General features: G+C 49.7%; 1 protein-coding gene across 3 annotated transcripts in view; it reads right to left on the bottom strand.

Annotated features, from left to right (window-relative positions):
* Nucleotides 1–26,089, bottom strand: part of ADAMTS17 (ADAM metallopeptidase with thrombospondin type 1 motif 17) — a 244,956-nt gene that overhangs the window by 128,427 nt on the left and 90,440 nt on the right. For all 3 annotated transcript variants that reach the window (XM_074317647.1, XM_074317645.1, XM_074317646.1), the window contains exon 8: nt 11,017–11,122. In XM_074317647.1, the coding sequence (XP_074173748.1) occupies nt 11,017–11,122 (106 nt within the window). The remainder of the gene's footprint in view (nt 1–11,016; nt 11,123–26,089) is intronic.

Genomic DNA, 26,089 nt, shown 5'->3' with positions numbered 1-26,089 from the left:
GGCTCACATCCCAGAGGTGGACCAGATTCTCAGGACACATGAGTCCATTCATTTGGCACCAAGAAGTGACCAGGGCCCTGGATGGTAGGGCTCTCTCCACACATTCAGATTCCAGCAGTTTCCAGAGGCTGCACTGGTCTTCTACACCTTGGGCAATATTGTATTAAATGTGGAAAGAGAAAATGGTTCCTACCACATCGGATCCAAAAGTCAATCAAGAGGTTGACTTGCTAACTCCATAACTCCACTAACAGGTTAGTCGTGGGATGGACTCTGCACACACAGGTAACTGGCAGCGAGGATGGAAAGAAGCCACCCTTAGGAAAAGCAGTCACTCACACATCCGTTTCTACCTCCAAACTAGAAAGGAAACTTAAATGGGAGACGGAGAGAGGCAAGACAGAATGCCAGCATTTCCAAGCTCTAGGCCAAGGACGTAGGTCTGCCCTTTCAGGATGTCCAGATCTCTGCTGCAGGGGCTTTTAGGGAGTGTTTCCCATATTTATTCAGTGTTTCAGTCTTGCTGCTTCCTTCCATGTCCTACATGGAAAACCCCCATTTCACAGGCAAACAGAATTCCGGTTGACCAGCAAGTTTGTCAAGAGCCTGACATTCTGGAGTTTAGCCCAAAATTTACCAGATCGTATGATGTGTCAAGTTAAACATTTGGACTAGAGTGGAGTCTCTTTTAACAGGTAGGACAGGTGCTGGCTGTACCAACCATGTGTACACAGAAATCTAGTCTCTAAGCTGCAGAGGAATTGAATGAAACCTAGCAGCAAACTTTGGAAGCCAGCCAAAGACCCCTCGAAGCCTGCTGCCATTGCACGGGCGGTAAATAAAGCATGGGTGACAATGAGGGACCATAGAAGACATTCCGAAATCAAGGCAAGAAAGCTATTCTAAAGATGCCTCCATGGAAAAAACAAAAATGAAACAAAATTTTCCCCCTTCACCCCCACCAAGTTATACATACGTGCATACAGGCACCCCTCTTTTTACTGCACTCTGCTTTATGGCGCTTCACAGATGTTGCATGCTTTACACATTGAAGACAAGATCCTCCACCAGCAAAAAGATTACTACTCACTTTATTGCAGTGGTCTGGCACCAAGCTAGCAATATCTCTGAGGCTTCCCTGTACATACACATATACACCTGTGTATATACACACACATACACATACATGCATACACATACACACACACATACACATACATAAACATACTCACACACATGCATACACATATACATATACATACACACATATGGATCTATAGCTGCAACATGTAGCTAGGAGCAAGCGTGGCACTGACATGAGGTTGGCTAAAAGGCTACCAATCTGATGCGCTTTAACCATCAAATCCTCACGTGTGCAGGAGTCACCTGGCCAGGCTTAGACGCTGCGTCCCTGGCTGGCTCCCAGGTGATGCAATGCTTGCTGGTCCTCAGACCACACGCTGAAGAGCGAGGCACCAGAGGCCATGTTACGGTGTTTGCCCAGCCTGTCGCTGGTGTAGCACCCCCGTGGGGCTGCCTCACTGTTCTGTGCACAGGATAGGGGCGTTCGGTGTCATTTACCCAGTAAGCCCGCGCTCCTGCCTGGGAGGCTGTCACCAGAAACCAACCTGTGCGTGCCTCTGAGTCACGGGCAGGGGTCCTGTTGTTTGGTCCTCAGTGAGTCTTAAAGCTGCCCCATGTCTAGAGTCCCAGGGGCCCCACGATGCCCTCAGTGCAGGAGACACTATTATCAAGTTTCCCATCCAAAGACCACCCGCCGTTTCTCTGTCCCCTCCTTCTCCTTAGCCTATCCAGGGACACCAGGGCCGAGGCGTGGGCACAGGTTCCGCCCGCGTCACACAGCCGGCATCGCAAGGCCCCGCACGCCCCACACTTTAGCATCAGTATCTTCAGGGACTGTGACAGCCCGACATTTACCCAGCTCAGTTCAAAAGTGACCAACCCGCCTTCCGATTCCCTCTGCTCCTGCCCACGAGCATAAGTGACTCTGGGGAAGCACCAGGCTCACCTGACACCTGCCCCTTCTCCACACCGCAGACGTGTGGTTCTGATTAGCAAGACGATGTCTTTGTAACGCTTCCAGGGCCCTGCTGAGAAAATCAGAACCTCCCTCGTGCTGTAGCCATGCATTATGTGTTGTTTTCCAAAAGAGGCCATTCCCAGATCGTCATGCGGGCCCCTGGAACTGCTGTGCTCTGTTCTGCGGTCGGGAACAAAGTGCCACGTCTCATGGCCCCCCGAGACCCCAAGAGCCCTTCTGCTGGCCCTACCAGGCAATGTGGAGCGTGTCCTCTGTGCCCGAGAATGGGCAGGAGGCACAGGGCTCTTCCCTGGAATGTGCTGGTGGCAAATTCCCAGGGTCTCAGAGAACGTGCATCCATCCTCAGATTTTTGGTCTGGAATTTTCCATCAGCGGTGGGCAGTAGGTGAACAAGGATTTCAAGCATGAAACTGAACACCTTGGGAGAATGGGGGCATGTGTTAGCCAGCTCGGGCTGCTGTAATACCATAAACTGGCTGGCGTATCCACAACAGAAATGTATTTCTCACAGTTCTAGAGGCTGGAAGGCCAAAATCAGGGTGCCAGCGTGGTTGGGCTCTGGTGAGAGCCCTTTCCTGGGTTGCGGACGGCTGCCTTCTCATTATGTCCTCCTGTGGGGAAAGAGAGCTAGCTAGCTGTCCAGCCTCTTCTTATAAGGGCACTAATCCCACTCACGAGGGCTCCACCCAAATGACCTAATCATCCCGCAACAAGCCCACTTCCAAATACCATCACAAATGGGGCTCAGGTTTCAACATTGAATTTGGGGGGTGCAGACACATTCAGTCCACAAGGGAGCCCTTCGCCTTGCAGAGAAATTCTCATCACGTCACATCCCAGCCACCGCCCACAGTACTTGCAAAACCCTAGCCTTGTAGGCAGAAAGTGCCTTTCAGAGTAATGGAAGGAAATCCAGTTCCAGGAGAGCCGTGCAGGGTGGGCTCAGCCTCAGTGCAAGTTTGGTTTACGTGTGTAAAGGGCAACACCATACATACCACGGCCGTGGCTCTGAGTCTCTGCTCAGCCACTTAGAGCTGTGGGAAGGGAGGGTGACCCTCCATCTGCAAAATGAGCCTAGGATGACTTCGGATATCCCTTCCAGCTCTGAGAACCATGAGAAAAGCCACTTAGGTGAAGCTGCCAGAAGCTCTGGCAAGCTAATGAGAAACTGGCTCGCATCTAATTCCTGCGATAGTCTGTAACGTAAGGAAGTTCTAAAGGGATTTCAGAATTTGGTTCTTCAGCCAAATTCAACTTTCTTCCCGTCTCCTCCAACACCCTCTCGGCCGACATGGTTTTGGGTAAGGCAATCCACCCGATAGCGAACGCAAAGAATTCCTGGGGTGCAAACACCAGCCCCGCTTTTGTAACCTTCCTTATTACAGTAAGGATACTCTGGAGGCCGCAGACGTCCCAGATCCAGCTGGATTTCCCATCACGGAGATAACGGCCGGCTAATAGAGGCTCGGCCTGGCTGCTCAGAAAGCAGGTGGGCCCGCGTCTGCCTGCATACGGAGAGCTTTTAACAGTTTTTCCCTTTGTTTGTGTTCCCCTGGCCTGGGAGGTTGCGGTCAAGGTACTTTTAAGGACAACAGCTCCGGGCTTGCCAGGCGACTGTAAGACGTGTTCTCCCCTCACATTTGACTCCGCGTCCAGGGGAACACTCCAAAGGAAATCAGGGTAATTTCCTTGCCATTCCTGTTAATTCTGGGCAGTGAGAAATTCCTGCTCAGGGCAGAAAGGCCATTTAAATAGGGCCGCCTGCTACAAGGTTCCAGCTGCTCTGGACATTGCATCTCCCGTTTAAACTCACCCGTCTGGAGGGGCAGAAGGCAATTCTGCTTTTGTTTATGTGGGGGAGGAGAAGAAAGAGATGGGGGAGGCAGAGCTGCTAGGAAGGACATGCTCGGGGCAACCAGACTGGGGCTGAGAGGAGCTGTGCAGGGGGCAGGCCGGCTTTGCACGTCCCCAGTGGCACTTGCTCTCAAGCCACGCGTCACTCTAGCTCAGAAGAAGTGGGGGGATGTGGCCGAGGCAGAGGGCAGGGGCAGAGAGGACCCAGCTTGTAAATGAATGTGAAAGACCCTACCACTTTCAGCAGCAAATTTAAAAAATAATAATAATAAAATAAAAGGACACGAGGCCTGCATGTTTCGTACGATCCTGGAATCTGGATAAGACAGCCGAACCCAGAGAATGCTCTCTGCTGCCGACTTTGATCCAGGGGCAAACGCTGAGGGAACTGGACTCAGGAATTGCTCCAAGCACCTCCATGGGACACCTGAGCTTCCCGAACATGCCTAGGACCCCCAAGTGCCCTTCAGTCTGGAAGGGGAGCCTGCAGGAGGCTGTGGAAGCTGAATGGGGATGCAGGGAAAGACCCAGGGAGGAACCTGTCTGAAAATCCAGCATGGGAATTCTTTGCCCTAGAACCAGACCCAAGGCACCCGGGCCTGCCTGCAGACCATCTGGAGGAAGGCGCCCCCTCTTTCTGTTCCGCAAGAAAGGCCAACTGTCTGTGACACAACTGCCCTAACTCCCACTACAACAAAAGCACCGTCCCCCCATGATTTCTAAAGAGTTGTGACATTTCCAGAAATCCTCTCTCGGCTGTACCTTCCTTATCAGGCTGGTCCATCTGATGCATGTGCTGTGCCCACCGGGCACGCAGAGAGCGGTGGCTGCCCGGCTGTCCACTGGCAGGCTAGCTGCCTGCTCGCGTCTGGCCTGCATTCACTCTGTGTCTCCTCCAGCTCGTTCTTAACACAGATCACAGACAAACACTTCCTCTCTTCACACATCTGGATAATGGCTTTCCTTACTTCCTGTTCTGGGATTGAGACAATTCTTTTCCGTTTGAATTGTGTCGACTCCAGTTCTGAGAACATTTTCCCCAGAACAGCTCTCCCCTCCCCTTTCCCTCTGCTCCCCAGACCTCCCCAGAGACTCACCCACTCTCTGCCCAGGAGCCACGATTCTCAGAGCTACGCTCTGGTCCAATTTCTGTGCTGCACACCAGGTGAGCTTGTCCCCAGGGATACATCAACGGGACATCCTTCCGACGTCCCCCACCCTGAACTCCTATTTGCAGTGTCCCATTCTAGGTGGAAACACCCAGAGTGCCGGGACGCGTGTCCTTATTGGAGGATACCAAGCTTCACAGGGGACCTACCTGGGGCTGCTACTTCAGGGCATATGGTGGCATCCACCTGCCCTCGGTCCTCGTAGTTCTAAGAAAGGGAATAAGGTCGCTGGCCGCTCATGCTTGTGCCCTCCTCCCAGGGATGCCAGACAGGCCAGTGCTTCCCAGATGGGGGCACCGTTTCAGGGGGGCTGTAAACATTTGTGCAGCTCTGAGAACCCACCTCTGTACACACTGCTGCCACTGAGTCCATTTATAACTCTTCGCATGTCTGCAGCGCACATGTAACCACTGTGTCACCAAGCACAGCCCCCTACGAGGACATCTGTGTCTCTGAATCTCAGCCTTGCCTTGCTGGGCACTTCTGAACATCTGCATACCTAGTACCCGTGGGCCCCACCTGTTTCTCCCACCTCCAGGCTTCTGCCTGCCCCTTTCTTCCCATCACAAGTCACTTTTACTCTGTTCTGAGCCTTCACGGAGGTCTCCCGGGAGATGTCAGATGAGAGAGGATAGCACTAAGCTGCCTGCATGGCAACTTCCAGGATGGCTGGGTTTTTTCCCCTTGCTCACCAGCTGCGAGTGCAACTGGCTGGGGAGTCCTTCAGGAAGTGGCAAAGGGCATGGAATTTGGGGCGAGTGAAAGAGAGTTGAATGAGGGCCGGGAGAGCAGGACCATATCCAGCACTGCTGTGGCTCGACTCTGCCGGTGGCCCAGAAGGACAGGGCGGGGGAGGTGGGGCAAGAGCTGGAAGCAAGAAGGCAGATGAGAGCAGAAATCACTGACGAGGCCCCGGCAATTACACGTGAGCGGAGGTTCTGCAGCGGGACATCCTAGAGAGCTTTTCTGAGCTCTCTCACCATTGGAGTGTGCAGTCTAATTGACCTAAGGTGAGGCATGGCGCTTTTCAACACCTCAGGTACCCCACTCATGCAGCATTGCCAAGTTCCCAAGTTTCCCGAAAGAAAGCAAGTTTTCAGAGGCCACCGGCTGAGCCAACCGACGGGAGGAAAGGTAGATTCTAGAATGGAAAGAAAGGGCATATGGAAAGAAAGGACATATGGAAGTCCTGAAAAACCCCAGGGAGAGCAGGTAGGGGGAACGTGTACCTGAGGACACCTGGTGAGAGCCCAGATACAGTGCATGGCTTTCGGGCCCATTTGGAGGGCCTTTCAGAGATTTACTGGGGTCAGAGAGGTCGCGTGGTTTGGACTGCCTCTCAAGACAAGCCCCGATCTGGCTCAGGCTTATCGAACAGATCCTCCTAAATCCAACAGGAGCAGGGATTTATTTCCTGCCAGGGAAAGCTCTTTGTTTCTACATATAAAGACAGGCCACCCCCCCCCACCCCACCCCCGCTTTTTCTCTGTGGGTGGCCGAGGGTGCACTAACAGGATTCTCTCCCCCCTCTCATCACCCACCTGGAAGGCCCTGCATTTCCACATTTCCCAGGAGCTCTCTCGGACCTGGGGGAGAAGCACGCTGTGCTCGGAGCTTCCCTGGGCCCCGAACATCCAGTTGAGGGCCAGTTCTGTGCCCTCCTGGTCTCCAACTGCACCAGGAGGGCTCCTGTCAGTCAAGTGACTGCCCTGGCCTTATTTGAGCTCCTTTCCCCCAGATGAAAAGCATTCTAACCAGCTGTCAGAGAACCATTTACTTTCTCTTTTACAGTAAAACTTCCAAATCATAGCAAACACCATATTCTAAACGCCAGTAGATGTATTACGCCCGGTCATTTTAATATTTTACCAATATTTACCTCGCTTCCTGATTGGTGAGTGTGTCGCTAGGTTTGGTTTTTGCTTTTTCCCAGGGGCAGTCGGCGTGGACCTGAGCTTCTAACCCTCGTCAGGGGAGAGTCCTTCTCATGACCAATCAGTTGAGCCTCAAAAGCATGAGCTTACCTTAGAGAAACAAATGCTTGCTTGCTTCTAGCTGTCCCTCCTTCTCTTTAAAACCAACTATTATCAACACCTTGGACGCTGAGGTCCACCACAAGGCACCCTGTCCTGCTTTCTGGAGAGAAAAAACTGGGCAGCATTGCCCAGCTGGACTGTTTCTCTCAAGGAACGCCCCCCAGCCCTCGGGGATTCGGTCCTAACCAAGAGCGGGTGGCAACCACAGCCCGCCAGAGGAAAGCAGACCAGTGCAGCCATTTTCTCATGCTCAGGACCTCTCCCTTTCTCCTGGTCACCGAGGATGAAGAGAAGCAAAAAGACCACAGGCTAACACACCCTTGTTTTCCCACAGGCTTCTAAAGCTATCATGACAAGATTGAGGCAGCTGCTTCCCAAACTCACACATCACCACGTTTCTACCAACGAGGTCAATTAAAGGTCATACGTGGCTACTGACCAGGCAGCCATTCATGGGCAAGAAGGTGCCCAAGGTCATGGCTGCTCATTAGAAAACCTCCAAGATCTCCTCGGCGTGAGTGCTGCTCAGAGCCGACCCTTCCTCCAGGCGGAAACACAGGCAGCCCCTTCTCAGGTTCTCACTCACGACCCCCACCAGGCACTGCTTCACTCCCTGTCTAAAGCCAGGGCTGCAGAGGCTGCTTTAACAGGATGCTCGCCAGAAGACTGTCAATCAATCTCCTCACCAGTACACGAGTTGCCTAGGGAAACCCCTCTCGATGACACATTTGCAGCAGCCATGCCACTCAGTGTCCTTTCAGCTTTGGCTAGCAACAACTGAAGGGGCCCTGATTTTCTGGACCTATAACAAGCTCTCTTCTTTGTTACCTAGCTTTTGTAATTTGGGTCATTATTTGAATGGCTCTGGTGCATGGGTATATTATCATATAAGTGACGCCGAGTCATTTTAGATAGCGAATGGATTAAAAAAAAAAAAAAATACCAGTTCCCTAATCTATAAAGTAAAAGCTAAATAATATCTACTTCCTAGGACTGATTCAATAGCATAATGAATTCACAGCATCTAACTCAATAGGCGCTCAATAAATGCAGATCTGATTTGACTTAAACAGATTAATACATTATTAACTCACGTCCTAAGCATCATTTTTGACTTTACCATGGGGAAAGACTTTTCATTTAATTTATAATTTAGAACTGATGTGACTGCGAACTGGATTGGAGCCTGTGTATGTACCAAATACATTAGTTTTGAACTACAATATTGAAAGTAAAACCATGCACCCAAAGAGACACTACAAAGAGGGAGAAAAATACAATTCCAGAACTCAGATGCGTTAACTGCTGAAAACGAACCTGCTACTTAGCTTTGTGTGTTCTAAGAGCCAGAGCAGAACGAAAATAATGTTAATTTATGCAGCTCTCGTCTGACAAATGGAATGCACGACTCACATGGAAAGGGAATTTTTCTCGTGACAGTTAGATCTAAGGGTAACTGCTCGCACACATATGAAGTATGCTGGGTAACAGAAGGGCTGCACCAACGCGTGCCCAAGTGCAAAGAAAGGCACACACACCCATCCATCAGATGTGTCACTTTATCAGTATTAAATGGTGAGGGACCCAGGGGACGTCCTAGCGTCTACATAGAGGGTTACCCTTGCTCATTTTCTAAAACTTTCACCAACAAATTTTCTTGGAGAACATGGACCAATGGCTCCCTCGGGTCCACTGAGAATACCATCCCATCCTACCTTAGTTCACGCGTACTTAAGGGACGTGGGGTTAAACTGCTCCACTCCATTCCAAACTATGGGACAGCTTCCAAATTGTGTGAAGCAGCCTGGCCAGTGGCTTCACTGAGAGGGCACATGGGCCCAGCCCTTTACAAGCTTCCTCTCAGCCTCACTTGCTGCTGAGACCAGCTGGCCAGAGGGATCCGAGGATGGAGTAAAGGTGGTTTCCTCTTTGGGAGATCTGCTTCCCCATGCTTGTGAATAATCAGAGACAACAGAATTCCTGGGAAAAATATAATCACCCAAGGAGGTGCTGGGCCCAATGGTAGCAGGATTTATTGGCTTTGATTAACAATACGGTGTTTGTTTTGGTAGGTAATTAGAGTTCAGTAGCAAGCTATAAAGAGTCCTCCAAGAAATTCTCAACAGACTGTAGCTAAAGGCTACTATAGGCCGGCTGAATCTACCCATTCATCTTTGCAGACCTCCTGAGCTAAGACGCCAGTGTTTGATCCAGCACAATGGCCCAGGTCATCGAGGAGAAAATGGCCCTCTGTGTTCTTAATGTCCAGGAGAAAAGGCCTCTGTATGGCACGTGTGCAAAGAGCACTCTGGCATGTGCCCCGGCGTGAGCTGCCAGGGGCTAATGCGATTCGTGCATCTACGCAAATGTCCACAACAAGCTGCATGCTGGGAAATGTTTTGACAATTCTGCATTCTCCCAGCCATTAGGTAGTTGATTCCAGGGAACGAGGACGCGCTGGGTGGGTCACTTGATAGTGAGAAGATGGAAGCCTTACCGAGTTATGCGTTTCTTTCAGCAACCACTCTTGGATACAAGGTTTTTGTTTGTTTGTTTGTTTGTTTGTTTAACAAATCAGAAATATGAGTACAACTTGGATTACAATTAATTTTAAAAATTATTTTCTAGTAGCGTAGGCCAAACATCATGGGCAAAATGTTGTCACCAATATTTTAAAACTCCTGTCGAGATGAAATAACGGCGTACTTCAGAAACAATGGCTGATCCCAGTTGTCTTGACCAATAACTTGTTATTTCCTCCTTAATCCCAGGAAATATGCGTAAGAATACTTGCACGCACTGTACTCACACCATGACAACCAACAGATACAGAGAAGTCAATTACCAAACTGCCTACAGGAGTGAAAAAGTGAAAATGGGACCAGATAACCATAACAGGGCAAAAAAAAAAACAACACAAAACAACAACAAAAAAACCAAAGCCACAGATATGGTTAATACTAGAGGGAAATGATTGCTTTTGCTCTCTTTATGCATTGGTTTTACTCAGGCAGAAAAGCTTGATGCACACTAAGCGCCTGGGTACCTTATGACGTAGGTCATCAGAAAACCTGTACTATATATACATATATTTTAACCAAGAACTAGATTTCCATTTCATTTTGTTCTGTTCAAGCCAATATAAATGTTCCCATTGTTTTCCGTACTCTGGCCTCCTAAATTTATTTATTTTTTAAGTTCTTAAGTAGTCATATCTCAATTTTTCCTTTAGAGAAACATAAAACAGACATTTACTCCAGGAGAAGGAGCAAACGCTCAGGCTGCAGTTTAGAGTCCGCTGGCTTTTTGCCACCTAAAATTTCCTGTAGGTGACCCCAGCCTGGGGCCAGCAGCTCAACCCCCTGACCTTCTCTTTCCTTCTCTGAAAAACCATGAGGCAGCCTCAGACTCTCCCTACCACACCTTTAGGCTCAAAGGGTCTGTGGTTATTTCCTCCTCAAGGGAAGAATTTCCATGTGCAGAGGCAGTGGCTGTTAATGCTTTAAAACAAAGCCACTGGACTTTGTTTGAAACTAGCTGAAAATAAAACAGAAAGTCAACAGTGTGAAGATAAACCCCATTATCTGGACAATATAGTTAGAGTGAATCAAAAATCACACTGATCCAGGAAAGAAAAATGCAACTACAGAAGACACTCTGAGAAAAACCTCTTCCCATTACAGCGTGTGCTGTCAGAACAGACATGAACACCAAATTAACGTTTTAATTCTCAGAACCTTTCTGTTCAGACCCAGGACTGCTGGCCGAGGTGCCCACTGTGGAAGAAGCAGAGGCACAGAGCAGCGCTGTTTTAGAACTTAGAGAATTCAAGCGCATAAATACGTATCCAGGAAGGAATCGAAGCAGGCAGAACAATACAGAGGCTGATACTTACTTGTGGCCCAGCTCATGGGCGATGGTAAAGGCCAAATTGAGACCATTGTCTTCGGCAAGCACACATTTCCTCTTAGCACTGCACACACCTCCTAAGTAAGCAATTCCTGCAGCAGAGACACAAAACACATCCTCTTCAGAACGCGGGAGGCCCTGACCTCGCTGGGAAGGTCCATACGGTCAGCACCACGTGGCACAGTTAACATCACGCAAGGGCAGCATCACGCAAGGTCAGCATCACACACGGTCAGCATCACACATGGTCAGCATCACCCAAGGTCAGCATCACCCAAGGTCAGCATCACACAAGGTCAGTATCACACACGATCAGCATCACCCAAGGTCAGCATCACACACAGTCAGTCAGCATCACGCATGGTCAGCATCACACACAGTCAGTCAGCATCACCCAAGGTCAGTATCACACACAGTCAGCATCACCCAAGGTCAGTATCACACACAGTCAGCATCACTCAAGGTCAGTATCGCACATAGTCAGCATCACCCAAGGTCAGCATCACACACATTCAGTCAGCATCAAGCAAGGTCAGCATCACACACATTCAGTCAGCATCAAGCAAGGTCAGCATCACACACAGTCAGTCAGCATCACACACGGTCAGCATCACCCAAGCTCAGCATCACACACAGTCAGTCAGCATCCCGCACAGTCAGTCAGCATCATGCACAGTCAAGAGAGGGGCAAACGGGGATGATGATAGCAGGGTGCTGGACCTGCCATTCCAGAGCTCAGAGGGATGGGCTTACATGTGATGCTTTTGTATTTGCCCAAGAATAAGAAAAACCACCATAAACATCTATCAAGCGTGTAATATTCATCATGCAATACGCTGAGCAGTTTACATCAATGATCTCATTTGGTCCTCCCTACCCAGGGTCATGGTAACAAAGAAACTGAGGCTCAGAGGGCAAAGGTAACTTGGCACCCAACGCTGGGAATCATCTAACTTCAGTGTTCAGGGCTGGGACCAGGTGAGGCTAGGGAGGCAAGGCAGCCAGTGTGCAAAGTTTAAGGAGGGTCTCCCTCTCAGAGCTGACCCTGCACTGCAATGTCCCTGAGAGCACGTCCTCAATTTGTGTACCCTGAGCACCTCCTTCTCCCCACCCCCCTCCTGGCCGTGTTAGGGTCAGTGTTCTTGGGGTGTGTGCCTGGATCCAGGATGGGACTGCTGGAGCACAGGCCAGGCAAGGCTGTGCAAAATGTTCCAAAAACTTTCAGGAGACAGAATGAAACCGGGACACGGAGGGAGTGAGAGAACGCTGACGAGTGACGTCACCAGTGAGGATGAGCCCCACAGAGCAGCTCGCTCATCGCTGCACACACTTGCCTGGGGACCTTCCCTGAGACAGGAAAACTGAACCCACACAAGCAGGAGAAACGCAGACGCAGGGGGTGGTGTGAGTCAGGGCTGAGGACAGCGGCGGACAGCTGCCAGCCTCTAGAGGACACGTGGGAGCGTACAAGGGAAGAAATGCTGGTCTGGCAGAGGAACGTGTATCAACACGGGGGCGCTGGATGGATAGGACACGTCTGAGGAATGCCGGGCAGTGTACAGGGCACGGGCCACTCCAGGGCGGACATGGCCCCATGGCAGCTCTCCATGCTTCCTCTTAGCTTCAGCTATCTCTGCACCCAGGACGGACACCCCTCACCACTCAGGTACCCCTGAGGACTTATCTCAATAAAAGTGGGAGTCTATGGACCCCCCACCCCCACCCAAGGCTTGGGATAGTATTCAAGTGAGGACTGGATACTCCTGCACCCCCACTGTGGGTTGCATCTGACAACTCAATATGGCCTGTGAGATGAATAAGGGTGACAGCATGGGGTGGCTGGCGGGTCACACAGCTGAGGAGGCTCAGTGCCCTGCCGCTGTGACATCACAAGGGGTGTGCGCTGCCCTGCGGCTCTCCTGGCTGCCAGGCCAGCTGTGTGCCCTGGGAGGGGCTGTGGCCAATGCCCGAGGGACCCTGCTCTGTTCAGAGGACCCCTTCACTCACGTGCACAGGTGTGTTAGGACCTGAAGGCAAGCTTGCAGGCACAGGAGTTGCAGAGGGAAGGAGTTGGCAGAGGGCAGCGGAGGACAGGATGAGGGAACTCATTAAGAAAAAGTGAACCTCCCTCTCTGCTCCCAAAGGGCTGAGCCCACGTCCTCTCTGTTGACATCACATCCCAGCTGGGGCGGCCTCGGCCACACACAGGGCACCCCGTCCCGCCTAACCTTTCTGAGAGGCGCAGGCGGATGGGGCGAGGGGACTCAGCTCTCATGGGCACACCGAGCTGAGCACCACACCACATCTATTTTTATTTAGAAACATGCAACACGCTTGGCCAAGGTTGAAGAATTTTTCTTAGGAGAGAAAGAAAAAAGAAGGGGGGAAAAAAAGGATTTGGCCTCAAGATGCGTTTTTTTTTTTTTGTTTGTTTGTTTTGCACGTGGACATCATAATCCAACCATGCAGATGATTGGAAGGAGAAACATGACAACCAGAAGGGACGCGATCTGGCTCCTCGGTGCCTTCAAGGTCATCATTCTGGTTTTGTTTAAAAATGCTCTGTGGGTTGCTGCAAAAAGTCCAGCAGTGAGTCGATGGAATGCTCCCACACAGCACTGCTGGAGTGTCTGTGCAGCGCGGGCGTGCACGTACGTGCACACACATGTACGTGCGCGCGCGCACACACACACACACACACACACACTCAAACGCATACCCAGTAGCACCCACCCAGCCCAAGCCGGGCCTCCTGGGTCAATAAATCAGTCACAAACAATCCATGCACGCCCGGGAGAAGTCGTCTGGTGAGGGGGGTTAGGAGACATCTAAGGCCAGCTGCGCTGAGCTTGCTGTCCCTAGAGTGTCTGCTGACCCAGCAGACTTCAAATGCCACACAAACATGTCCCCAGCCCCAGCCACACTCAGCGCCCGGAGCAGGCAGTCCCAAGTGTCCATTCTAATTAGTTAACACGCAATGCTAGGGAAACAGCCAAACCAAGAGCCGTCCAATAATTGCATTTTAATTTTTCCAAGGCACAGATGATGTTTTAAATGAGAAACAATGGATCAGTTTGTTTACAGAAAAAAGCTCTCACACAAAGGTGGATTAAGGTTGGGTTTTTTGGGTTTTTTTTAAACGATTTATTCTGGTTGTGAACTAACTGGTCATAAAACCGATCAAGGAAAAGTAAGGCAAAGGAAAAAAAAAAAAAAGAAAAAAAGGCCCCTGACACTCAGTACAGGGGCCGAGTGCATTTATGAGTGACGGTGTGGAAATACTTAGAACTCACAAAACAAAGTCTGGAGAAAATCCCAGGTTGTTGTAAAAGTAAGAGCTGCAGGGAATAAATGGTCATTAGGCCGTGAGCTTCAGAGAGAAACAAAGGCCAGCACTATTCCCTGTTTCCTGGAAAGAAACAGTGGTCTGCAGAGGAGGGTGTGTGCTGGGGGCGGGAGAGACCCCGTCACCCCCAGCTGCAAAGGCACCAACGTGGAAATACCCACCCAATCCCCACATCAGCGCTTGTCAAAAAATGTGGAAAACCCAGTTTTCTCTCCAGTGACTTCTTTCATTAAAAAGTGAAGTCTGTGACCCCAAGTTCTCCGAACGCCAGTGCTAAAGCTAAGGAACCAGAGGGAGCTTCCTAGGGAGCTGGCATGTCCTACACAGACAGCAAAGATTTCTTACACCCAAGCGTGGGGCTTCCGTGGTTTCGGCCCTCCATGATTTAAAATTCTCCACAGAAGAAATCATTTCTTTTTGAACTTTTAGAAACATCAACCCCAGCTGTTTGCAGAGCTTCCTGGAACAAAAGGGAAGCAGGAAGGCAAGTGGATTTATCAGGGTCCTTTCCTTGGGCAAGCACTGCTCACATGTCTGACCCTCCCTAGGTGGCAGACATCACTGGCCCCATTTTACAGATGGGGAAATGGAGGCTCCATAACCAGACTTAGATGCAAACACAGGGCTCTTTCTCTAACACTCACGCACCTCCCGGCAAACCTTGGGGCCTCCCTCACCAAAGCCTGGATAACCAACAACAATGAATCATCTTTGAGGAGTTAGAAGATTTTCACAAATCTCAGTGCGCGATTATACAGCGATGTGGGTGGGACAGTGTTAAGATTTCACGTGTTTAAGTCCAAATGTTTTTAATCCTAAAGATAAAAAGACCCGAGGGAAAGGTGTAATAATTTCAACCGCAGTTACCTCTAAAACATGGTGAAGTCATTATAGGTCTTTTTCATTTTCTTCTTTCTTATTTGGGCTTAAACCTAATACAATGAATATGTACTTGCTGTGGAAATTACAGTTATTGGTTATATTTCATTTACCCAAGGTGACACGCCGCCAACGCAGAAGCAGGAATCCAAAAAGAAAAGAAAACCCTCCAGATTTTGATATTGGTACGCAGGAAGTTTACAGTCCACCCATAATTGAGTGTGTTCTATCCTAACTCCATCTCTACGGCATCCCTGGCACAGATGAGGGAAGCAAAACACATTTTAAAAATCTGAAATGCTCCGGGTAGAAATAAAGGGCTGGAAAGCATTTTTTTTCAGATGCCTGGAGAAAACTATTTAATTCATGCAGAAAAGCAGATCACGGCCACCAGAGCCTCCTGACCTAGCTTCCCAGTCATGTCACCTCAGTGTCGACACTCTTTTCCTTTCCTTTTTTCTCGGGAGGAACACAATTTGAGAGGAAATTGGGTGAGGAGGTTTAATTACTTTCAGTAGAAAACTGCACAGTGTAAACACACAATCCTTGAACTCAGGGTTGACTGTGGGCTCCTTTCTAGATTTAAGAAGTAAACAACCCCCAACTGTATAAATTCTGGTATAAATGGTCACGCGTAAGGAGTTTGCAGTTGTTGGCCTCGTTGCCCCCACATCTCAGACCTTCTTGGGCTCTGCCTCAGAGAGAAATGGTCAAGTCTCTGCTGCCAACTGCTCAAGAGGTACCAGCCCCATCCTGGTTACCATGGAGACACCATGCTGCCAATTACAAGAAAGCAACTTGCGTCCAATCACAGGGGTTGACATTAGGTGGCACGTGCAGACTCACCGACAAGTCCTTGAGCTCTTGTGAATGTCACTAAGTGGTAGGAGGTCTGATCTGAATTGGTGAGCCATGTTTCAACGCAAATGTCTTACCATCTAGGATGTGACAAATGAAAACTAACTACAGTCGGTTCTCACTATTCATGGTAGGTCGATCCTAGAAATTCCCCGTGAACACTAAATTTGCAGTTACAGAACCACTGTTCCTAAGAGAAAAACACAGTGAGGTTCCTGTGAGCCTCTGGTTGCAACATTTTCATCAACGGTCCACTGATCAACACATTAGCTTGTTTTATGTGTGTTTCTGTTTAAAGACGTCTTATTTCATACACAGAGGGTGCCAGAAACATGGCCACGAAATGCACACGTGTTTACAGTGTAAGAGTGGAAAAAGGAAGGCAGAGTCACCTTGTTCGTCCTCATCTGAGAATGTGCCTGTCGGGCAACTCATCTTCCCTCTCTTCATATGTGGCCACAAAAGCAAAAGCACCGATTTTGGAGTAACAGGTAAATTTCAGAGAGTAGGCGAATCCATACGTGCAGAATCCGCGAATGATGAAACTCAACTGTCTCCCAAAAAGTCGTGGCCTAGTCACAGGCATGATGGCGTCCTCATCAGTCGCAATAAAGAGATTCCGAGTTCATGTAAGTGCTGCTTCTATTTCCTAACTCTGTACGAATCTTAATGAGCTGACCAACTCAGGTCCGTTGTCTTCTGCAGTTTTGCTTCCATGTTCTCTCCGAGGTCAGTGGTCCCCAGTGCCCATTGTCTGCACCCTATGTCACTGACCCCTAAAGGGTTCTACACAGAGTGGACAGAGTCCCATATCCGCTGAAGGACAGGCGCAGCTTCTAACAAATCAGGAAAGAACGTGCATGACGCAGCTCTGGAAGGCAACAGGAGAGGTGGCCGAAGTGGCATGGTCCCACTGCTTCAGACTGAGGAGCACGGCCTTCCAGACCTGACCCTGGCCCTGACCTTGGCTTTCTGCCCCAGCTCTGTGCCACCAGCGCTCAGAGGCACAGCTCGATAACCCCTCCCACACCTCGCCTTGTCTTAGCAACTCCACCACCAGTAGGTATGTCAGTCTCCCTGCTTCTCTACTTCTGGGTCCCTTGGGATCGATCAATGGAAGGAAAATGACTTACCCAAGGTCTCTATCCCTACACCACAGACCACAGACGGGGGGTGTGGGGGTGAGGCAATTGCTCAAAGAGGGCATTCGCTCCCTCCTTAAACACGAACATTGCAGAAGCTGCCACTACAGTTCACAAGTGCCTGCACCTGACACCTATGTACTGAGCAGAGAACACTGATGAATTGGCCTAGTCAGCAGCTTACTCGAGGTTAAATGAAGGAGAGAGTGGACAAAGTTTGAAGGTAACGTCCTCCAGGTCTGATCAGCGAAGGGCTCACAGGCTTGTTTCTGAGACTTATACAAAGCTAGAGGACTAAACAGTGTGGGATTTGCCTAAACAGACATTTCAATCAGCGGAACAGAATCGAGCGCCCACAAGTAAACCTTCACATTGACAGGCTATTGATTTTTGACAAGGGTGCCAAGACAATTAAATGGCGGTGGGGGAGCCTGTCTTTTCAACAGATGGTGCTGGGACAACTGCATCGCCACACGCAAAAGCATATCTTTACATCATACACGAAAATGAACTCCAAGCGGATCATACTGAAATGGGAGACTTGAAAGTACAAAACGCGTTGAAGAAAACATAGAAGTAGATCTTTCTGAACTTGCGGTAGGCAAAGCCTCCTTAATTATAACACCAAACATGCAAGTGAGAGAGAGAAAGGGAAAAGAAAAAAAACAGCCATCAGTGTGTTCACCAAAGCAGACAGCCCACCTGGAATGGGAGAATGGGTGGGTAGGGGCTGGGTGTGAGGTCGGCAGTCGCTGAGCCAGGCATGACTATGAGAGTTTCCCAAAGAAGCCCCCCAGCTTCCCCCCTATGGCTGTCTGCTAACTGGGAGCCACCCCAGAAGCCTCTGTGTCACAGGCTAACTGGCTCAGCAAGTCCAGGTGTCATGTGAGCTGCTGCTTTGTGACAGGGCTGTCTGACTAAGGGTCTCCGTGGGCCCTTCATGACAACCACGGCTGAGAACAAACATGTCCTCACTCTGGTTTTCCCAGGCACCTCCAGGATCTGGGGCTTTGGGAAGAGCTGTCACCCCTGGTGAGGGAATAACACAGGGTCCCGGGGCTGCAGCTGTGGCTCCTACAAGACCACATTTTGATGAGTGAAGTGCAAACGAAGGAGTAAATCCCCACTGGGATTCACGCGCTGGAAGCAAAAGCGTTTATCCCAACAGTTTGCTACATTCTGTGGAAACCAAAACACGCTAGGAGAGGGGGAGGGAAGAGAAATAAATAACTTGATATTCAACCTCCACAACCAACTTGAGCCAACGGCAGGGGTGTGTGGCACATCCCCCAGGCAAGAGTGCACTTGTGTTCAGGGTGCTGTCATGTGAGAGGGGATCTCTAGGGACCAAGGTGCCTCTTCTTGGGGGACCCCACAGAGGCGCAGGGGCTTCTGGGACAGGCTCTGAAAGGGCCTCCAGCAGGTTCACCTCAGGGTATCTGAAGAGGGAGGTCTGTCCAGACATCCTTGAAAATCTCTCCCTTTGACAAATACCTCATCAAGTGTTTCCTGACTGCCTGTATGTGACGGCGTCATGCCAGCTGCAGAATTTGAAGTTGGGCAAGAGCAGCGCAGGCCTTGGAAAATGGCCTGGACAACAGCACCCCAGTAAAAAGACAGCAGGCAGGTGGAACAGTGAGCAGAGAGGTTCTCCACCAACCTCAGGGCCCGAGGGTGGGCCCTGGGGTCTCTAACAGAGAATAGCCTCAGGGACCTGCATCTAGATCTAGCCTCATGGGACAGCAGACAATGGAGACAGGAGATGGAGCTTGTGATGACGCCCCCGCTGCCCCCACACACACTTGTCTGGGTCGCCTGTCATAGCAGAGGGTCCCCTCACAGAACCATGCCCTCATTTTCACTTCTGTCACCCGCCAAATGTCCCTGGGCACCCAGGACCACAGTTAGCTCCTCGAGTGGGAGCATTTGCAAGCAGCACCATGCATGCCAAGGTGATGGAGCTTTCCGGTTACTTCTAAAGCCCTCTGAACCCGGTCTGTGGTGCCTGAGCAACAGAGAGCAGCACAGACCCATCCTCTAGCGCTACCCATTCTGGAAGCGTGTCCACCTAACGAGTCAATGCCTGCACCCCCACAGCTGCAACCTCCCACGCGTGCATGGGTGTGTGTGGACTTGTGTGTGGGTGTGTGCGAACATGACCCTTGGCAGACACCACGGGACGGTGTCCCTGTCGGCTGGCTGTGTGAGGTGGGTGCCCACGCCCCGACAGCAATGGACCCAAGTGAATTCTGAAAGCTTTCACCCATTCATTTTTCTCATCCCCTGCACTGCTTAGCATTTCCTTTTGTCAGTAATTTTACAAGGAACTTTGCTAGTCGATTCAACAGCTTTAAGACTCCTCTGTCTTTTCTCACTGTAAATGTTTTCCCTTCATTGGTGTGACAGAATGCCCGCCCTCTCCCCGGAGAAAATTGGGGGTTTCAGTGGGGGGAGGTAGGGAGGAGGTGTGATGTGTTTCACCTAAAACTATCTCCTCTCTGTGGGGAATGAGACAACTAAGGCTTCCACAGGCCAGATGTCCCCAACGGTGCTCTGAGAGGAGATTTCTGTGCTCTCTGAGGAGATCGAGGGCTACCTGGAAAAAGGAGCCCCCTTTTCACAGCCCAAAGTGTGGGCCTTGAGTCAGTCCTATTGAAATTAAATTTATCAGAGCCACTTCTGACAGGGCCATGAGGGGAGACGAAATCACGACGACAGCCAGGGCCAGGTGCAAAGGTGAGGTGGCAGGTGAGAGTGACCGCACACATTTTAATCCTGCCTGTGTCGTGGACTCCATCATATCCCCTTAACAGAAGCCCTCTCCCCCAGTGTGACTACATTTGGAGATGAGACATTTAAAGAGGTAACTAAAGTTAAATGAGGTCATACGTGTGAGGCTTGAATCCAATATGGCTGGTATCCTAATAAGAGGCTGAAGAGGCACCAGCAATGTCCCCCCACCCCGCCCCGTGTATGCAGAGAACACAACTGAGGACACAGTGAGAAGGTGGCTGTCTACAAGGCAGGAAGAGAAGCCGCATCAGAAAACCGACCCTGACAGCACCTTGATCTTGAACTTCCCGTCTTGAGAACTGTGAAAAAATAAATGTCTGTTGTGTAAGCAACCGAGTCTGGGGTATTTGTTTATGGCTGCCTGAGCTGACTGATACACCCAGAGGGTAACCTGGGTACAAATGGAAGTGGCCTGTGTCCCCCTTGCTCACCTGGGTAACTGACAAGGCCAGTGGTCACCGGAACTTGCCGTCTTCGTGTGCAGCATGACACCAGAGCCACCCAACACGCCGTGAGGACAAGTTCACTTGCTCAGAACATAGTTTAACAGCCAGGATCTGATCTGGAAAGTTGTATGGGCACCCCGTGGAAACAGCAACCAAAATGCTTGACAGAGGAACTTGGGGAGTCAAAGAAGTATCGCTCGCTCTCTATAAAATCATACGCGTAAACACCTCAAGCGGCTGCGTGCAGAGGTGCAGAGGTGACATTCCTCAGTGGTCTGGCAACATGTCCCATGCGAGTTAGAGCTGGTGATCCCTGTGTGGGGAAACTAAAGCACCCGGGAGAGAAGTGGGACGCTGACACTGTGTCAAATGTAGACCCACGTCATTCAGAGCCTCTGGTGGCAGTAGAAACTCCTGCCTTGGAAACTCCTCATCCCTACAAAATGTTGTAGAAAGGCTTACAAACACAGCCTTTCAGGGAGGAGCCGGTTTCAAAAGGCTCTTGTAAAAGTAACCTATTCCTAGATCTGAAGGAGATCTGAGATCTCTTCACATCCCCAGAGAATTCCAAAGCATGTCAGGTCAAGGTGGCAGGGCCTCCTGAGAGGTGACCCGAGGGGCAGAGAACTTCTGGGTCTGTATGGGAACCTATAAGCCTCACCTGGCGGCACACAGTAGGCCCACAAAAATGTGTGTCAAACGAGTAAAAGGGAGCATGGCTACTGGCTTAGCTCAGTGAACCCCCCAAAAAGCAGAACCAACAGCAACAGGCATTATTCCAGGTTATATATCAAATGATCGCGTTGTACACTTTAACTATCTTACAGTTTTGTCAATTATACCTCAGTAACATTGGAATAAAAACGGTTTGTCTTAAGAGCATTCAAGGTAGATGAAGTCACAGTGGTACTCATTAGTTAATTAGTGAAAGTGGTATTAATTAGTCATAGTGGTATTAATTACTCAAGGTCTGCTTTTATCTGTCTCACCAGACTTTAGCTGCATTACCTACATTTCTTTGACCATATGAGCTGCTTCTACAATTCACCTTTACTGAATTCCAAGGATCCTTGCGATGGAATGTTCTTGACACTTGCCTGAGACAACCTTGACAAATGGCTTCACCCCCTCCTCTCACACTAATAGCTCTGTTTCTACAGGAAGAATAAAGTACAAGGCCATGTGTAGAAATATTTGCCAAGTTAGCAAAGAAACAGAAAAGCTTTCTCAGAATAATTAAGAAACCACATTTCTTGCTAAATGCTTAGCCTAGCAAAGTCCTTCTCTTGGGGGTGAAATGTGGAATGTAAGTGAAAGCCGGGAGGAGGGTCCGTAGCAGCACCAAGGGGACTTGTAACCTGTGCTTTGTTCTGGGCCCTCTGGAGTGGGCCCTGCGTGGGGGTGAGGGGGGAGGTCGGGCCAGGCCCCAGGACTGCTCCACGTATCCGCTCCTGAGTACAAGCCCATAAACCGCCGCCCAGCAAGACACCACGGCACCTCAGCTAAAGCAGGAACCCCAACATGGGGAGCTGGCTGTCATTTGGATGCTGACTCAGCATTCACGACATTCAGCCCACGGTGACAAGCCCTCTCTCCTGAAGGCCCAGGGATGCGTGGGTGGGGCTCCGCCTCTGCTGACGGAACGCAAAAAATGACGATGTTGTGTTGTATTGAGAAACCAAACAAAAGCTAGCGTCTTAGAAAGAAATGTTGATGAGAACAGCAGCCTGCCGTCAGGTGGGCACCAAGCACACGGAGACGACAGAGCTGTGGCAGGAGAGCGGGCAGACGGGGAAGATGTCCTGCTTCTGGGAACTGTCCCCGGGGTGTGACAGAAAGTGGGTGGCATGCCTTTGGGTTGCGGTCTTGTCGCTGCTCCGTGCTTATGGATACAGCACATTCTCAATACACTGTGGCCTTAGCCCCTTCGAGTGGTAACAAACTACCACAGACTGGGTGGCTTCTCAGCAACAGAAACGTGCTGCTCACGGCTCTGGAAGCTGGACGTCTGAGATCAGGGCGCCAGCTGGGTTGGTAGGGGGCTCTCTTCTGGGTCATTCTTCTTGTTGGGTCTTCACAGGGCAGAAAGGGCCAGGAGGTCTCTGGGACACGAATCTCCATCATGAGGGTTCAGCACTCATGACATATTCAACTCCATGAGGCCCCGCCACCTAATACCACCACCTGGGCGGGGGTGGGGGGGTTAGGAGATCAACAGATGAATTCTGGGAGCACATAAACACTCAGATCGTAGTCTCTACCTTGGATTTCAGGGTTACCCCAGACTACAGAAATCACGTGAATGTCAATGTCTACCTTGAAAATGTCAACAGCAAGGAAGAAACAAATGTTCATCTTTGAAGCAACTTCATACATTTCTTTTTTCTTTTTTTTTTTTTTTTTTAAATTTATTGGGGTGACAATTCCATGTCACATCTGGGCTGAGGATGGTCCCCAGGCTCTGTCCCCAGGACCGGGCTCTCATTCACGCTCAGGGTGGCCAGCCGTAGCCTCAGTGCACACAAAACAGGACTCACTACTCCAAACTGAGTCTTCTCAAGTTTCCTGCCCATCCAAGTTCAAAAGCTCACAGACTTGGTCAACCTCTCCCTCCCTCCTTCTCCTGTCACCATCTCAGTCACCACCAAGCACTGCCACTTCCTCCTGCTGCTCAGGGACGCTAGGACTTGGCCTTTCCTCTCTGGTCCCATGTCCAGAGCTCTGTCATCACTGTAAGCCCGGATTATTGTGCTCTGTCCCCAAGGGTCATCTCCCTCATTCCTCCCCCCTCCAATGAATCCTTAAAGTCCAGACTCAAAGGTCCCCTCTTCCATGAGTTCTTCCCGGATGCTCCCAGGACACACTCCCTCCCTATAGGTGCCCAGAGCCCATCCCGGTACCCATACTGCAGCATGAGCCCTGCCTCCGTCATGGTCCAGACCTTGGAATAAGCTTTATGTCTGTATAGGCACCACGTGTCTGAGCCAGCACTCATGCCAGTTCAACCGACACGGCACAGTGTAGGTTCAATGTCCTCAATAAGTTCCCAAATAAATGAATACATACCAGCCCTGCCAACTTAATCATGAAACACCAGCCTCTGCTGCTTAAGAAACTGACTGGACCAGGGAGGAATAAATAGTGATACGATAGCATGTATCAAACACCATGCGTGTACCAGACCCTGGGCTACAGATGTCCATGCGTGATCTCATGTTATGTTTACAATCACCTTGTGAGGGAAATACTATTATTATCCCCATAGTACTGATGAGGAAATGAAGACCCAAAGAAGTCCACAGAACTGGCCCAAGGTCAAACAGTGAGTGATGGACCGGGAGTCGAGCTCAGGTCTTGGACCAGAGACCTGGCCCTAACCTTACGCCAGTGGCTGCAAACAGGTGGCCACAAAAATGTGGACTGCAGCCCATGTTCTGTTTGGACCACTTAGTATATAAATAAAAATATCAGTAAGTTACCAACAATGAAAACATAGGAGAGTTTCCATAAAATCCAGACTTCTGGACTCTTGCGAAAATATCAAGAGAGCCAGAAAATGATAGGCTAGTCAGTAAATGGTACTGGGACAAGAGATGACCCACACAGAAACAAACGAATTAAATTCCCCACCTCAAACGTACACACAAAAATAAACTCAAACTATGTTAAATATACAAGTGTGAAAACAAAACTTTCAATCTGTCAGGAGAAAACGTAGGGGAAGAAGAAAGCGTAGGGGGCTGCCATGATAATATCAGAATAGTAAAAAAAAAATTTTTTTTCAATTAAGATTTAAATAAGACCTAAAAAGCTGAAATCATAAAGGAAAGGACTTGGCTATCTAGTGAAATGCCCACTGAAAACGTCTATGTGACAAAAGGCATCAACAGAGCTAAAGACAAAGTACAGATGTAGTGAAGGTATTTTCAATTCCTACGACCAAACAAAGGTTTGAAAGACACTCCATCTCACTGGTAGTCAGAGAAACGCAAAATAAAATCACTGGCCGATAGCAGCTCACGCACAGCATGCTGACCAAACCGCGTGAGGCTATCGGGATGAAGGACCCTTAGTAGCTGTTAATGAGAGTATCAGCTGATAGAAAGGCCATTTTAGGGAGCAGTTTGGCTCCGTCGGAAGAGTGGAAAGGCATGCAGTCATGAGAAGTGGTTATACCCTGGGGAGAGCCACACTGCACTTCTGCACTGGTGCCCCCCCCCACACCTGGCCCTGTGGACAGGACCGTCTGCAGCTGGAGACGCACGCAATCTCACGCTAACACACATATGTGCATAAACATGTGCATGCAGTGTCCGCACATATGCACACCTGCAGGTGTGAACACACACAACTGCCATCCTATGAAGAGATGCTATTTTTGTCTTCATTTACACGAGGAAACAGACACCTACAGGGAAAGTGATTTGTACAGGTTCATGCTGCAACCAAGAAGGAGAACCTTTGGTACCGGCAGTCTGGCCATGCAGCCCGCTAGCCACTGCTGAGATACGGTGGTCTCTGCCTCAGGGAACGGAAGGCAGGCACAGGAGGCAGACACACAGCCGGGTCCATGCATAACGCATTCCAGAGGCAACACGTGAAGGCTGCCAACGATTCCTTCGTTCCAAGTCCAGGGAGTTTTCTGGTAAAACATAAACTAAAAAGACTGCAACCCAGGTGTTTTTAACCCTTGAAACTGTGCAAAATTTGCTATGGATGTGTGTGTGTGTGTGTGTGTGTGTTTCTTTGCAAGAAGGGTTATAGGTTTCCTCAAATTTCCAAAGGGGGTGTGTGTCCATAAACCTCAGAAAAGTTCAAAAACACGAAACGCAGGAATCCCAGAATATAAGCAAGGACATTCCCTAGGCAAAAATCCTCTCTGGACAGCCAAGTCAGACCAAAGGATCCTGGGAAAATTATCCTTCAGCCCTCGGGGATTAGCCAAGCATTCCTCAGAAGGTGATAACCAACAACGTTTCATAGAATGTGCCAGATCTCAACTAACTGACTCATGGAATAAACGAGAAGGGTCTAACGGCCATCATTCACTGACAAGGCTACTTAAATGAGCAGCCACGGTAATGCCAAGGGGGGTCAGTGGGCTTTGTCCCTTAGGTGCATTCACTTTGTTGAGAAAGCCCCTTGAATGAAGTATTCAATTGGACACTGTTGTAAAGAATGTAAAAAAGGAAGGGAAGGGAAGGGAAGGGAAGGGAAGGGAAGGGAAGGGAAGGGAAGGGAAGGGAAGGGAAGGGAAGGGAAGGAAGGAAGGAAGGAAGGGAAGGGAAGGGAAGGAAGGAAGGGAAGGGAAGGGAAGGGAAGGGAAGGGAAGGGAAGGGAAGGGAAGGGAAGGGAAGGGAAGGGAAGGGAAGGGAAGGGAAGGGAAGGGAAGGGAAGGGAGAAAAACAGCTGAGGGATATGCACAGCACATATTTTTATATATATATGATTTACAAATATATAATCCTGAATGCTAATGTGTGTGTGTGTGTGACTCTGTTCTGAATATTTCTAAAAACCAAATTTGTTTTGGGTTAAGGAGAGTAAAAACAAGATATAAAAAGCCTCTTGTTGATTTTGCTCTCCACTTGAATG

The sequence above is a fragment of the Rhinolophus sinicus genome, linkage group LG13 (genome assembly GCF_036562045.2).
Source record: "Rhinolophus sinicus isolate RSC01 linkage group LG13, ASM3656204v1, whole genome shotgun sequence".
Classification (NCBI taxonomy): domain Eukaryota; kingdom Metazoa; phylum Chordata; class Mammalia; order Chiroptera; family Rhinolophidae; genus Rhinolophus; species Rhinolophus sinicus.
The sequence above is the reverse complement of the archived record's forward strand: the minus strand, read 5'-3'. Positions and strand labels throughout refer to the sequence as shown.